Source organism: Antennarius striatus, chromosome 12 (genome assembly GCF_040054535.1).
Source record: "Antennarius striatus isolate MH-2024 chromosome 12, ASM4005453v1, whole genome shotgun sequence".
NCBI classification, from domain to species: Eukaryota; Metazoa; Chordata; class Actinopteri; order Lophiiformes; family Antennariidae; genus Antennarius; species Antennarius striatus.
In genome coordinates, this window is record NC_090787.1 from 20,347,094 (window position 1) to 20,362,435 (window position 15,342).

Genomic DNA, 15,342 nt, shown 5'->3' on the forward strand with positions numbered 1-15,342 from the left:
TAATAACGTGGTGATTGTAGATGCATTACGGCCATATTCTATGGTGTGATCAACCAAACGCATCCCTTTTTCATGCTTTTCTATCATCTCTTGCTTTGTTTGTACGGACAAAAAACTCTTTTCTTCATCTTTTGTTTTCCTCTTTTCTCCGTCACTTTCTTGGGGTCCATAGTGAATACTCTAAAAGTTAATATATTTACGTAAAACTATCAGAACACCTCATGGGTCAAGAGCCGAATGACGAGGACGCTGCATAGACACCTATTTAGTTACACACAGAGGTCCCTCTTAGCCAATGGGATGCCAGGATGCTAGGTAATAGCCAATGGCACAGCAGCTATGAGAATGTTGCGTTCAGGAACCTGTGGGAGCTGCGAGTATCAGCCCATACTGTATTTTTATCTTTCGTATCCTGAAATTTCTTTAACTAGAGGCAATATTTTCCTGTTGAGGCGTTTCGTAACTTGGAAATTTCATATGAAGAGACATTCGTAAGTAGAGGTACCACTGTACTACTATTACTATAGTAGTTCATATACTGCGCAAATGGGACAAAATAGCATTCATGTGACATGGAGAAAGAGGGAGGGGAGGTAGGAGGGGGCACTTAGTTCTTAGTTCCCTCATGCCCAGGCTTATTCAGGGCCATTTGGTGTGGTGCACCTTGGGACGAGTCTCTGCTGCTCCCAGTTGATCCAGACAGAAACCATTCATCTCATGAATCTGGATTGCGTTCACTAAATCCATCAGATTCTTCAGAAGAGCTCGGCAGTGGTGGTTACCAGTTTACCCTTTTGATGCTGCCACCTAACTAGATCAGTCATCATTACACTAAATTCCATGATTAAAAGTCTGATATTCACTGACAAGATCCACCAGCCTGTCCCCCCCTGTCTGTGGCAGCCAGTGAGTTAACAGCACAAATCTCTGCTGTTGTGGTGATAAGAGCGAAAACTGGACTGTGCTGTACATCAAACTGCCCACTAAGTCCTGACACATAGAACATCCGCACAATAGAGACGACTCATACTTTTCACCCACCCACCACTCCTGTTCTTTTCTGAACTTTTTTCTTACTAGTAATTCCCTGATCTGTAATATCACCCAATCAAAAATTCACCCAACCATCATCAGTAATCATACCCTTGTAATGATTAACTAGTCTACGAAACGCACACATAGAACAACCCCAGAGGACGCTTTAACACCCCTCTCCTCCAAGATCCGAATTTTGACATCCTTATCAAATGGGAGTGGGCAATCTTTCTAGAGGTGAATGGCTCCCCAGAGGCATCACCATCTCAGCTGTGGGAAATAGATAAAACAATGATGAGAGATCTTTAATTTCAGATATTTAGAAAAACAAAAGGAAATGCAACTGGAACAAAAAATCAAGCACCAAATTGCACCCTGTACAGTCTGGCATATCATCTTCAATATGGACCCACCATAACCAATCTGATATTATATGGCTAGACTTACAACGGACAATTTGTAATGACATCCAGATGTAAGACCTGCCCATCCTGACTCCAACACTACAAAAAAAACCCCACCTTGTTTCAAAGCTCCTACCATGAGCTTGAGTCTGACGGCCTGGGTGGAAATCCCACAATATTACTAAGAGTAACTGCTCTCAAAACTCAGCCAATTTGGAACAACCCAAATTTCACTTGTAACAAAAGAACACCTGTTTCTGCACTTAAAAACATAGAGGAATTACAAAACATGTTTACTGATGGCAGATTCTTCACATTTGTGGACATGATCCAGAAATTTGACATCAGCAACAAACACTTCGCAGATTCATTCAACAATTAAATCCACAGTAAAAAAAATCCAACACCAAACTTCTCTACATCTCACAACTTATCAACATAACATCTTCAAAGAAGTTAATATCTGACATATATAAGATATTTAAAAAGACAAACAGTATGAGCCTTCTATCTTCCAAATGGGAATCAGACATTTCAATCTCTACCGTATGCCAATTTCAGCAAAATTACCTTTCTCATAACCATAAATGCCAACCTACAACCAATACAATACAAGATTATCCACGGCATTCATCTCACAGGACACAAATTATTTTTTATGGTATTTTCCACAGACATTTGTCTCCACTACTCTCAAAACTGCCTGGACACTATATCTAAGCACTCTGGCGCTGCATCCCCATTAAACATTTTTTGCAAAGGACTATTTTGTACTTTCTTTGGATACTGCATACCAACCTCTCCATCTCTCTGACTGCTTGGAGACGTCACTTCAACCAGACTGAACCAATTTAACAATACAACCCTGTTGATTATTGCCAAGAAAACTACCCTTATATACTAAAAATTAAGAAAGAAATTTGTATACCCATCTGGAGAAACCTGTTACTGGACCACATATTATTAGAAGCCATCACTCAAAAACCGATGGGTTATCACTTTCATCACTTTCCAGTTGTCTAGAATCATTCCTACCACTGCCCCAAACAACATCAGCCAGTAGGATTGAGATGAGGCCAACCCCCTACCCTTTATTTATTTATTTGCTAATTTATTTATTGCTTATATATTGTTTTATGTATCCACTTTCTAACTCCTGACTCATCGTTTGCCAGAATCTCTTCAGAACTGTCTGAAAGTTTTTCCATAGTCTCACCAAACCTTTCTCACGACCGGATCTGAAGCCACACATTGTTTTGTCTGACAGCTGATACAACTACATAGACAACCACTGATCTACAACCTAATCGAACCGCCAATCACAGAACATTGGACGACCCGCTCTGCCGCCCACTTTACCACTGAGCCACTGCCGCCCCAAGTTGCTTCTTCTAGTCATCAAAAACTTTGTCTCCAGTATTCTGCTACATTCATCAATACAGATTAACAATTGGGTCGAAATAAGGTTTTATCTCTCCTTGGCAGATTTCAGCCTCTGGAAAATACCACTTGTAAACTGTATAATTCAGTTTTAAAATGAGCTTAAACAAATATTACGTGAATATCTGCAGTGACACTGATATTTTATGTGCTCACATGATGGATATAACTGCAAACACTGGTTCAGATGATTAACTTAATCAGAATTGATGCACTTTTAGGACCTGAATGAAAACTTAGAGAACATTTAAATTGCACAGTGTAACTTTGCTCTGTGCTTCTATCTTTGTCACCATTTAGATGGTGTCCGGTCAGATCCTGGTTGGTTCAGTTAACTGTCAGCAGTTCCAGTCATTCTGTTGGAGTCACAATGTGAGGGCGTACCCTGAGGTCCGCCTATACTTCGGAAACACTCACCAACCAGATCGTTACATGTATGTATCATTCTCTTTGTGGATGAATCTCCAACTGGCATCATTTGTTCTCCATTGATTTCATTTCTTTTTATTTTTTTTGTGTGCAATTTTTGTAACACCTAATGCCTAGAAACAAACAAAGTATGTTAGTTTCAGTCATCAATTTTACCCTACAAGAAGTGGCTTTTTTGTGTGTGTTTTGCTGTACAGTGATCCCTTGGTCCTGACGGTTAATGCGTTCTAGGAACCACCCGCAAAAACGAAATTCCGCGATATAGCGACAAACTATCTTATTATATACGGTAATTTAATTGTTTATGAACCCTCCCCATACTGATATTAAACCAAGTTCTATCTATATTACCTATTCCCACACTCTGATAGACTGTTTAAAGCACTTTTGTGTTTTATGGAAGTCCGAGACTCACAGTATGGTCTATTTTAAAGGTCCATTTTAATATAATGCATTATGTGTTACAAAATACGTATATCACTATTTCTTTGTATAGTTGCTATTTACGCCTGTCCCTTTTTCCATCACACATTGCCTGACAAACATTAAGTAACTTACATTCCTTTGTTTAGTTTGATGGATATGACAATGCATGTGTTACTTTACATTAAATAGTTACCAGGTGCATCAGACCTACTATTTGGGTAAATTGACAAGGGACTGTTCGTTCCAAAAAAGTTTGAAACTCTGAAATAATTTATAAAAATTTTGTAAACAGTGATGCCAATTTTCTGGCTTTCTATTGATTTCGTTGCTTTTTTTAAAAAAATGAAATGGGCTGTATGTGAAATGGGTTTTGGGGACCAGCCCAGAATTTTTGGGACCAGACCAGAATTTTTACCCCTAAAAAACTGCAATTGGAAACTTCTCAGCCATTCTTCACACCAGACATGGTCTTATTTAAAAAGTCATGAATCCAAATATAGAACTGTCAGCAGTGCTGCATTTGAAAAAGAAAAAGCAAACAAACTCAACTTTAGTCAGAAGTTGTGATATGAAAACAGTTAGACTTGTGTTTGTATTTTGGGTTTGACCATTATTGAGATTTTTGAAACAATCTCGCAAACACATTGTTAAAGCTGAAGACTCTAACAGGGAATCGAAAGGAGTAAAATTATTTGCGAAGGAATTTACCTGCAAACTAATATATTAAATTAACAAGTTGAAACTATCAAAACCTAACCGAAAGTGTACTTTTTTTTTGTTTTGTTAACATTCCTTTGTGTCTCTTTAGGACCTACAGTGGTTGGCATCGAGATGCTCATTCATTGAGAGCTTGGGCACTGAGGTGAGATACTGGCAGTAAAAAGAATCAATGTCTTAGTTAATTGGATGTCTTTCAAATGTTTGGATGTGTCTGATGTTGTTTTCTGGCAGCTCTTTACCCAAAGCGTCAGTGGACCTGACTCCAGAGTCCTTCAGGTCTCAGGTCTTGTCAGGCCAGGATCACTGGGTTCTAGACTTTTATGCCCCTTGGTGTGGACCTTGTCAACACTTTGCTCCAGAGTTTGAGGTCCTAGCTCAAGTAGGTATATGATTTTTTTAATTTTATTTCTTCTGGCGTTTGCATGTTCTTGAGATGATTTCCTTCGTCCGATTGGCAGCTTCTTAAAGGGGAGGTTCGGGCTGGGAAGCTTGATTGTCAGGCCCATCATCAGACCTGTCAATCCGCTGGAATAACTGCCTATCCGACTGTCAGATTCTACCCGTTCCTGGGACAAAAGAGGGTGAGTACCCTACATAAAACACATAGAAGTTGTTTTATAAGTCTATTTATTTGACATTGCAAACAGCTAAGAACGACGAGGAACAATGGTTCTGAAATATTTAACCATGCGCAGGCCTCAGAAGCACTGCGATTGCTGTCAGTAAAAAAATGCAAATTCTACACACCTTACCCTCAGGAGAATTTTAGAAGTTCTAGTTAGAAATAACCAAAAAGAGAAAAGAGTAAAAAATACTAAAAATACAGTTATCAATAGAAATCTCTTCTACATGCTAATGCACATGTGTCAAACTCAAGGCCCGGGGGCCAAATGTGCCCCACCACATCATTTTATGTGGCCCGTGAGAGCATAAAAGGTAAGCGTGTCTAAAAATAAATAGGTCAAACGTGTGTATTGACCAAAACTACATTTCCCACAATGCAGTAATTAAAATTAAATTTTTGTCATTTTAACATTGAAAGCGTTTTGAACAAGTTAATGTTCTAACTTGTGTTTGATGTTATTTTTCTTTATTCATTGATAGTTTGATCCTTGATTGATGGAGTTCTGTTGGTTTAATAACCTGACAGATTAAAAGGATTTATGTTAGAACAGAGAAACAAACAAACATGTTTTTTCTCTGCAACTGTAATGTTTGTGACTTTAGTAATAAATTCAGAGTTACTTAACATTAATGAGTCGTTACATTTGTTTAACATTACATTGACTTACATGTAGTTACGTTTATTAGTTACATCCGGCCCTTTGAGGACAGCCGTTATGCTGGTGTGACCCTCGGTGAAAGTGAGTTGACACCCTTGTGCTAATTGTGAAAAGATACAGAAAATGGCCAAATGTATCCGCCTGTCGATCCTCGCAATTTTACTTGAGTGGAATATTTTTCACAAGGTTTTGAAGTGTGTTAAGGGATTTTTTTTACCATTCTTCCAGAGGGCTTTTGTGAGGCCAGACACGGATATTGGATGAGAAGGTCTGGCTCTAAAGCAGGGGTTTCAAACTCATTTTCACTGAGGGCCACATCAGCATAATGGCTGTCCTGAAAGGACCAGATGTAACTAATAAATGGAAGTAAATATAACTCAATGTACTGTAAAATAATAGTAAGCGTTACAAACATTACAGTTGCACAGGAAAAAATGTTTGCTTGTTGCTCTGTTACAACGTGGATCTTTTTAATTTGTCTGGTTATGAAACCAACATAACAGTTTGATCTCAATCAAGGATCAAACTATCAAATGAAAAAAGAAAAATAATATCAAACACGAGTTAAGACATTAACTTTGTTCAAAAACTTTTATGTTAAAGTTAAAAGGGGCTTAATTGTGGGGCATTGTGGGAAATTTAGTTTTTGGTGAAAGCACTTATCAACCTATTTATTTTTAGACACTCTCGCGGGCCACATTAAATGATGTGACGGGCCACATTTGGCCCCCGGGCCACATTTGACCCCCGAGCCTTGAGTTTGACACGTGTGCCTCATGCGTCTCTGGTCAAAGATGTTCTATTGCGTTGAGGTTAAGACTCATTCAAGTTCTTCAACAACAAACTCACTTATCCATGTCTTTAGAGACGTTGTCCAAAGCAAGAAAGGGCTTTTGTTTGCAAAATAACAATTTATTTACAATTATATCATCCAAAAACAGTACTGCTGCCGCTATCTGGTCTATAGATGGATATTTCAGAAAATCTTGACCATTTTGTGTTTGTGGAACAGATAGTGTAATGCTTTTGCTGTGCATATTGTGTTAACAATATTCAATTGAGAATGATTACATTTATCAAACATTGCCTTAATTTTTGTGGAATTTTGATCACGAATTCTACCTTGACAAAAATAAAATATCATGGGTTTGAAACAGTAAAAGCTACTTTGAACATTTGTTTATGGTCAAAAAGCTTTATGATGCCTGTGTGTGTGTGTGTGTGTGTGTGTGTGTGTGTGTGTGTGTGTGTGCGTGTGCGTGTGTGTGTGTGTGTGTGTGTGCGTGTCCTTACAGAATCTACAAAGTGGAGAATACATTAGTAGCCGTGATGCCAATACCATTGCTGACATTATCAGAAAGCGACTACAGCAGTTGCCGCAGTTTAAGACTATTTCAAAGGTAACTTGTGGTTCACATCACAGTAAAACGTGATCCAAGCAGTGAAGAAGAGTAACATTTTGATATACGTTTGCAGGATGAGCTCTGATGATTATGTGATGACGGTGCCGTGGGAAACATCTGCAATGTGACTGAGCAGGAAAAGACAGAAGTGGATTAACTGTCATTGGACAATAGCTCAGTTCACACTCCATGATCAGATGTCAGTGACACACTGACTTACCTCCTATACTGAATGTTTCAATGCCAGCCTTTTTTGTTTGTTTGTTTATTTGTTTGTTTTTAATCTTGTCTATTTATTCACTCTTTGAACAGTGAAACACACTAAGCCAAATGCTGGCATGATGTTGTATATTATTGTGTAGAATTTGCTGGACTGTCAGAATAAAACTATTTCTGTTAAATGTTGTACACTTACTTTTAGTTAATTGTAATTTTCTATATTTTAAAAAAAAGTTGAATATACCGTGGCATAGAACTTAAAATATTAGGCTAGCAATAAGGTTACTGAAAAAATATTTAAAAAAGCACAGCTACTTCAGTAGATTTTTGAAAAAACAATTATGAGAGTTTCCTGATTTTCCATTTTTCCAAGTATTTTGTGATCTCAGAAGGGAAATTAGGAAAACAAGATTTATCCCATAAGTCTAGGTCGGAAGGAATTTGTACCTATGGGAGTGGGGGAGATGGAGACTTTGTTGGGTGCTGATCGTTTCCTGCCTCCACTGAGTGAAGGGCCCTGGGGGGGTGTCAGTTCTTTAAGATCTTTGATGTAAGACAGAGCCTCACAGTGAAGAACTTTGTATGCAGTCAAGTAAATAATTGCAAATATAATCTATTCTTCTGCTATGGGATTAATGGACAGCAGACCGATCTCATTTCTAAGTGTTATTTTATTTTCAAAGAACTTAAAGTCATCACTGTACAGAGTTAAAGGAATGGTGGGCTCGATACTCTTGTACCTCTTTGTTAGCCTGGTCAGTCTGAAAAGGAACCGAGGGTTACCTTTATTGCTATAAGTGTTTCGCCTTCTAAGGGAACCATCTTGTATATTTCTTAGCTATCTTTCCAGGTTACATAATCTATATCTGTTTTTGTTGAGCACCAAATATTCCCCACTGAAAGGGAGCGATGTTTAAGCTCCTGTGCTAACGAGTTAAACCATTTTTAACAGAGCTATCTCATCTTCAGTTGTTTTTATCATGTCTGTCACACTATTTGTGAGATACTCAATATCTGAGCTAACACTATGGTAAAGGAGAGAATTCTTTCCTTAAATTTAGCCGTCATGCTATCAGATTGATCTAATCCGCATGGCTTTATCTGGTGGGATAAAGATGGTTAGAACAAGTCAAATTCAATTCAATTCAAAAACTTTACTTGTAAAGTAATTAAGAAGTGATTTTATAGAAAATCATTGTGAGGGAAAATGGTCAGGTGCTCTATATTTATACCACAAGTGATAATAAGGTCTAGGGTGTGGTGGTTCTTAAGGGTAGAGCCATCTACTATCCTGAAGAGTCTAGTATAAATATAAAAGGTAAAATGACGGCGCGTGCAGACGCTGCAGATTCTTTCTGTCCTGACAAAACTTTTTGTGTGTTTTGTCTTGTGAGCCTCAGTGCTCTTGTACATTTTTGTACAATCCTTCTGCATACTGTCATGGATTTATACTAGCTCCAAGTATAAACTAGAGCAGCATTTATAGGATTAAACTCTGCTGACAGTGAAGAGCTACGACGCCACGTCTGCTCTGGAGTCCCATTTCATCACCAAACCCCATTATCGGAACTCGCCCACAGTGGAGGCATCCCAAGTAGCATAAGAGGAAGCAGAAGCTGGGCAAACGCAGCGGTATCCAGGCTAGGTTAGCGGCTAAACCAAACAATCTGGTGATTCTTATCATCACCAAAATACGCACTTTGGACATTTAGACAACACGCTGGACCACATCCAACTGCTTCCTCGACCACGAGAACAGTAAGAGTGCTTTGTGTTTGTGTTTACGGAAATGGCTGAACATCAACGTCCCAGACAGTCAATCAGCTCTACAGAGAAGACAAACACCCACCCCACCCTGTGCCTCCCAAAATTCATCAACACATAGATGTTCTTACCCAGGGAAACTGTAAACATGATCTCTTTATACTACCCAGAAAAGAGCTAAAAATGCCTTTCTCATGCCACATCTTGTTGCCTCAGACCACATTACTGTTATGCTAATTCCCCCCCAAAAATGCCAAACCAGTTCAGAGCCATTTGCTCTCCAGCTGCCTGGAGTTACTAAAAGATGAGGCTCACCAGTAGGCGGGGAGGCTCTGGTGGGCCAAATATCTTCCTGTTCATCTTACCAAATGCGAATACCAGGTATGATCCAGAGGTCACAATGTTCTTTTACCCTCACGGGCTGATGATAAATAGATGCTGACTTTGCTAAAAAGCACAATCTTTAACTGACCCCTCTGTCCTCTCAAAAGAAGGTCCTGGTGATAGACAGGAGACCTCTGTAACCCACCAGACCACATCCATTAACCTGACTCCCCTGTAATCACCAGGAAAAGCTGTTGGGTTAGCTGGAGAAGAAAAAGAATTTGCAAGCCTAGTTGAAGGGCTCAACACCACTTTTCAAGCCTATGGAATGGAAATACATGCAGAGAAAGCCAAAATCGTGAGTAACAACAAGAGGGGCATTCTCTCAGACATCAAAGTCAACAGACAGTCACTGGGCATAGTTTCCAGCTTCAAATATCTCAGAGCAATTGTGTCCGATGAAAGATTAAGGCAGGAAATTCTTGCCAGAATTGCTCAAACAACGGCTGCTCTGGCAAAACTCAAGCCCATATGACAGGACAAAAACATCAGTCTGGCATCAAACGTGAGACTGCTGCGCTCACTTGTCATTTCAATCTTACAATATGCTTGTGAAACTTGGACCCTTACAGTTGAGTTGCAGAAGCGCATACAGAGCATGGAGATGAGAGAAGACTCGTGGGTATTTCCTACATGAAAACCTGCTTACCACTATTAAAAAGGTGGTACGACATACCACAGGTGATGAGGTGGTATGGACACATCACTAGATCTTCGGGCTTTGCTAAGACCAACCTACAAAGAACTGCACAGGATGGCAGGAGACAAGGGAGACATAAGAACAGATGGGAGGATAACATCAAAGAATGAGTCACTAGACAATGAGGAAATGAGAGCTGCTGAGGACAGAGAGGGATTGACAGAGTTAGTCAGAACACTGTCTGTGGTGCCCAAACCACCCTACGGGGTTATGTGATAGACTAGACTAGTTCTGAGCTGCATCCACTCAGACCAGGGTTGGAGTTTTGAGAGGGTTAGAGTCGATATGCCAACTTTGTTGCTCATATAGGGTTAGAAAATTCCTTACTACGTCGTATCACTACGTATCACCCTGCAGTCAATAGTTAGTGTGAATGCCTCAACAGACCACTCCATAACCTCCTACGTGCATTGCCAGTGTTGCAGAAATGGGACTGGGCCTCCTCGCTCCCTCAATTTTTTTTCTGTTATAACACCACTCTGCATCAGGGCACCGGCCAATCACCTTTCTTTCTGATGTTTGGACAGGAACCAAAGCTTCCTGTGGACTTTCTATTGGATCGTGTTTAGGACCCTGGGCCAAGCAAAGTACAGGACTTGATTGCTGAGCACCAGGCCCAACTTGAAGTGGCTTTTCATGAGGCCCATGAGTGGTTGTTGGCAGCTGCAGGAGGCGCCTCTACAGGTGGGCAAGTTGCTTTACCACATGATCATGCTGCTAAAAGTTAATACAAGAAACGGGATTAATGGAGTTTGGTGGTGTACGGGGTCATAAGAGCGCCTACTGGGAGCAGTGTACACCATTGTCCCGGTGGATGACATGGGTAAGGAAAGTCCATCAGGACAAGCAGGAAGCCCAAGTTGGGCTTGAAAAACGCCTCCTCATCCTCCTGCACCTTCATCCCCACCTACCTCAGTGGCATCTGATGCTGCATCCAGTGGGGATGGCTTCTGGTTGCTGATGTCTCGTGCCCCAGCGCCACATACTCCCACGGCCTAGATGACCCTTCTTCATCGGAAACCAATGCTTCTACTGATCCATGTGCCCTTTGTCGTACTGTTTGTACAGCAGCTGGACAACACTCGAATGTTCATCATCCTCCTCAAGCCATCCTCTGTAAGGATAATCCCAGTGTCCATTGCGCAGTTGACTGTGTTTCGGCCCTGGTGCTGATCTCCACATGCTGAGACCATCGTTGGGTCAATGATGCAAAAACATCATTGACCCAACGGTCTCTTCTCGCCCCAGTAGGCGAGAAGAGATGTTCTCAGATCCAGCTATTGTGGGCAGAGAACTGACCCTCATGTTCTTTCTGATATCCCCTCATACCTGCCCTGCACTGTTGCGCCTCTCCCGACGCGGAAACGACTCCGTCGCTGACACCGGGCGAAGCGTAGCGGCCGCCTTGTGAGGCTGAGGGCCGGGTTGGTCAGCCCCCATCGGGCCAAAACGGATCCGGACCTCGCCTGTGTATCTCTCGACGTTTCCAGGACCCAGTTGCTCCCTGCCTGGTACAGGTGGCAGACTCAGGTGTGGTGTTCAGTCACCGTGGACCCTGCTCTCCTCATCTCCGCTGGCGCGGAGTGAATCTGGGGGACCTGCAGCCGCTCTGTTGGGAGTCCTCGTTTACTGCTGAACCCGACCCACTGGCTCCTGCTAGGTTCGGCCTGGTTAACGCCAGATCACTCGGAAATAAGTCATTCATTTTTAAAGATTTCTTCACGTCGCGGAAACTGGATTTCCTCTTCATCTCTGAGACGTGGCTGGGTGTCGGTGAGACCTCTGTTTTTACTGAACTTTTACCGGACAAGTGTTCTTATTTTAACTGTCCCCGGACGACTGCCCGAGGAGGAGGACTTGCGACTGTTTTTAAAAGTGACTCTAAGTGTAGACAGATATCGCCGTCATCCTCCCCCACCTGCTTTGAGCTGAGCTTGTTTGAGGTGGGTCATCCTAACACGGTGCTGTGTGCTGTGGTCTATCGGCCTGCAAAACATAACAGTGACTTTTTAACAGACTTCTCTTCTGTTCGAGGCTCCTGTTCACTTTCACACTTTAAATCTCGCGCGTCTGCTCGCAGATGTCGAGTTATTAACCCCTCCACTGCTGCTCTCTTCTCGGAGGCTTTTGGACAGAGGTGTGCAATTCCGGAATCAGTGGATGAGGGTACAGAGGCTCTTAACTCCTGGTTTCTCGGCATCTGTCAAACTGCCATTGATGTTGCAGCTCCATGTAAGACCAAACGACACAAAGCTGTCTGGAGCCCTAGCTAAACGAAACAACCTGTGCTGCCAGACAGGAGTGTAGAAGAGGAGAGCGAAAATGTAAAAAGGACAAACTACAAGTGTCGTTTCAAATATTGAGGGATGGTTGGCGTAGTTACCAAAAATCTGTGAAGTACGCCAAAAGACAATATTTCTCTGACCTTGTTGTTTCGAACTCACACACACCTCTTGTGCTGTTTAAAGTTATTAACTCTGCTCTGAAGCCACCACCGACTGTTGGAACCGACACCTCTCCTGCACTGTGTAAAATGTTTCTTAGCTTCTTCATTGGTATAGTGTCATTGGTATAGTGTCCATCCACTGACCCCTCGGTCCCAGTCTCCTGCACTACAGTGTTCGATACTTTGGAAGCTGTGACCCTGCCTTATGTACAGGAAATTGTCACTCATTTGAAGCCCGCTGGTTCTCCTGAGGATCCTGTTCCTCAGGATTACTGTAACGGACTTTATGTGGGGGTTAGTGGATCCTCCATCGCCCGCCTTCAGCTGGTCCAGAATGCTGCTGCTCATCTTTTAAGTGGAACAAAAAAGTACGAGCACATCTCACCGATTTTAGCGTCACTGCACTGGCTGCCCATACATTTTAGGATTCATTTTAAAATCCTTTTATTTGCCTTTAAAGCCATGAATGGCCTCGCCCCAACTTATCCCTCTAAGCTACTTCACCCGTACACGCCCAACCGCTCTCTCAGGTCAGCTGACCAGCTGCTCCTTATACAGCCCAAAGTCAGGCTGAAGCTCAGAGGGAAACGTGCATTCTCAGTTTCAGCTCCCAAATTATGGAATGGGCTCCCACTGCACATCAGGCAGGCTTCTTCACTGGCTCATTTTAAAACTCTTCTTAAAACCCACCTATTTTCCCTGGCGTTTGACACCTTTTAGAGTGTTTTTGTGTATTACTTCACATTATTTTAATTGGTTTTATCTGATTTTTTTCCCGCTTTTAACTTATTTTAAATAGTTTTATTGGATTTTTAGTTTGATATTTTATTTAACTGAATTATGTTCATGGTTTTATGGCGCGTCTGTTCTGTTTTTTTTTCCAGTTGCTGTGCAGCACTTTGGAAGCCTTGTTTATTTAAATTGTGCTTTATAAATTAAGTGGATTGGATTGGATCCTTGGCTTTGTTGCAGTCTACTGGCTGCGATATTTGGACCAAATTGTCTGTTATGGGTCTTCATTCCCAAAGGTAGGCTGGCTTCTGATTTAATTAAAATCATTCAGCAGCTTTGATTTGGTTTGTTGCAGAACACAACTCTTCTACTTTCTCAATAGTAATCAACACACGGATCACTTTGTTTTGCCCCCGCACTGTTTGGGAGTCTGCACTTCTGCTCTACGATATGTACACACCTTTGTAGATGTAGCAATTCATCATTTTGTTCTGGAACGTGACTCTGAGTTGTATGTATTTTGCACGGATATTGTGGTCCAGCAGTACTATGAAGGGGGTGGTGCATCCCCGTGTCTGTCTTGCGGTTTACTTTGCCTTCTCGTCTCAACTCTTGCTCAAATTGATCTTGGGCTTGGATCAACAGTAGGGTCATTCCAAATATAATCCTTAGGCTTATCCATTATGTATTTCTATGAACATTGCTCGTAACAGGTTCCAGAATCTTGCTCCTGCGCCATCATTGGTTTATCTTTGGCAAAAGGTCACCATGAACCACTGACATTGAATGTATATGTTGTACGAATCACCACTCACTTCAATTGTCATTGTTATGTTCAACAACAAAAGTGGGTGCTGTGTTTCAGTGCAAATCTAGTTAAAAAACAAAAAAATGAAAAAGAGATACATACAAAAAGAACATAATACAATGGTACCTCTACTTATGAATGTCTCTACTTACGAAATTTTATACTTACAAAATTTCTCAGCAGGAAAATATTGCCTCTTGTTACGAAAGAAATTTTGACTTACGTAAGGTAAAATACAGTATCGGCTGATACTCGCAGCTCCCACAGGTTCCTGAACATAACATTCTCATAGCTGTTCTGCCATTGGCTATTACCTAGTATCTTCCTGGCATCCCATTAGCTAAGAGGGACCTCTGTGTGGAGCTAGATAGGTGTTTATGCAGCGTCCTCGTCATTTGGCTCTTGACCCATGAGGTGTTCTGATAGTTTTACGTAAATATATTAACTTTTAGAGTATTCACTATGGACCCCAAGAAAGTGACGGAGAAAAGAGGAAAACAAAAGACGAAGAAAAGAGTTTTTTTGTCCGTACAAACAAAGGAAGAGATCATAGAAAATCATGAAAAAGGGATGCGTTTGGTTGATCTCACCAAAGAATATTGCCGTAATGCATCTACAATCACCACTTTATTAAAACAAAAGGAAGTTTAAGGAGTTTAAGGCATCGCGTGGGTGGTTGGAGAGCTCAGAAGGAGGACTGGAATTCACTCTGTTGTTCATGGTGGCATGAACCAAAGAGGGGGAAAAAACAATGAGGACAGCAGTTAAAAGGTAAATGACCGTCATTTTATTCTTTATTCTATTCTTTGATTTTTACGTTATGCACAACTCTCTTTTATTTTGTAATAATCTAATTGTAACATGTATTTGTTATTTATTTGTTCAGTTCATTTTTCTTCTTTCCAGACATGTTATTAAAACATATTTCACTTTCATCAGTGTTGAAACATCATCAGCAACATCCGAAAAGAAAAAAAAGGGTTAACAGGTAGAAGCCATTGGCTTGTAAGATTCCCGTCCCCTAAATTATCAACAAAACATCTGTCATTAGAATATGTAATCAACAAACTCAGACATTAAAAGTCTTCAACCAGCTCATACATTGAATTTCGACAGATGTTCATACCCTTATCCACTTCCAGACATGAC

At 41.0% G+C, this 15,342-nt stretch overlaps 1 protein-coding gene across 1 annotated transcript in view; it reads left to right on the forward strand.

Moving 5' to 3' along the window:
- The window catches only part of dnajc10 (DnaJ (Hsp40) homolog, subfamily C, member 10), a 31,531-nt gene extending 24,004 nt beyond the window's left edge, over positions 1–7,527 (forward strand). The window contains exons 20-25 of the mRNA XM_068330177.1: positions 3,180–3,313; positions 4,543–4,596; positions 4,686–4,833; positions 4,913–5,035; positions 7,033–7,137; positions 7,214–7,527. Of these exons, the coding sequence (XP_068186278.1) occupies positions 3,180–3,313; positions 4,543–4,596; positions 4,686–4,833; positions 4,913–5,035; positions 7,033–7,137; positions 7,214–7,225 (576 nt within the window). The 3' untranslated portion in view covers positions 7,226–7,527. The remainder of the gene's footprint in view (positions 1–3,179; positions 3,314–4,542; positions 4,597–4,685; positions 4,834–4,912; positions 5,036–7,032; positions 7,138–7,213) is intronic.
- The last annotated feature ends 7,815 nt before the right edge of the window (positions 7,528–15,342 follow it).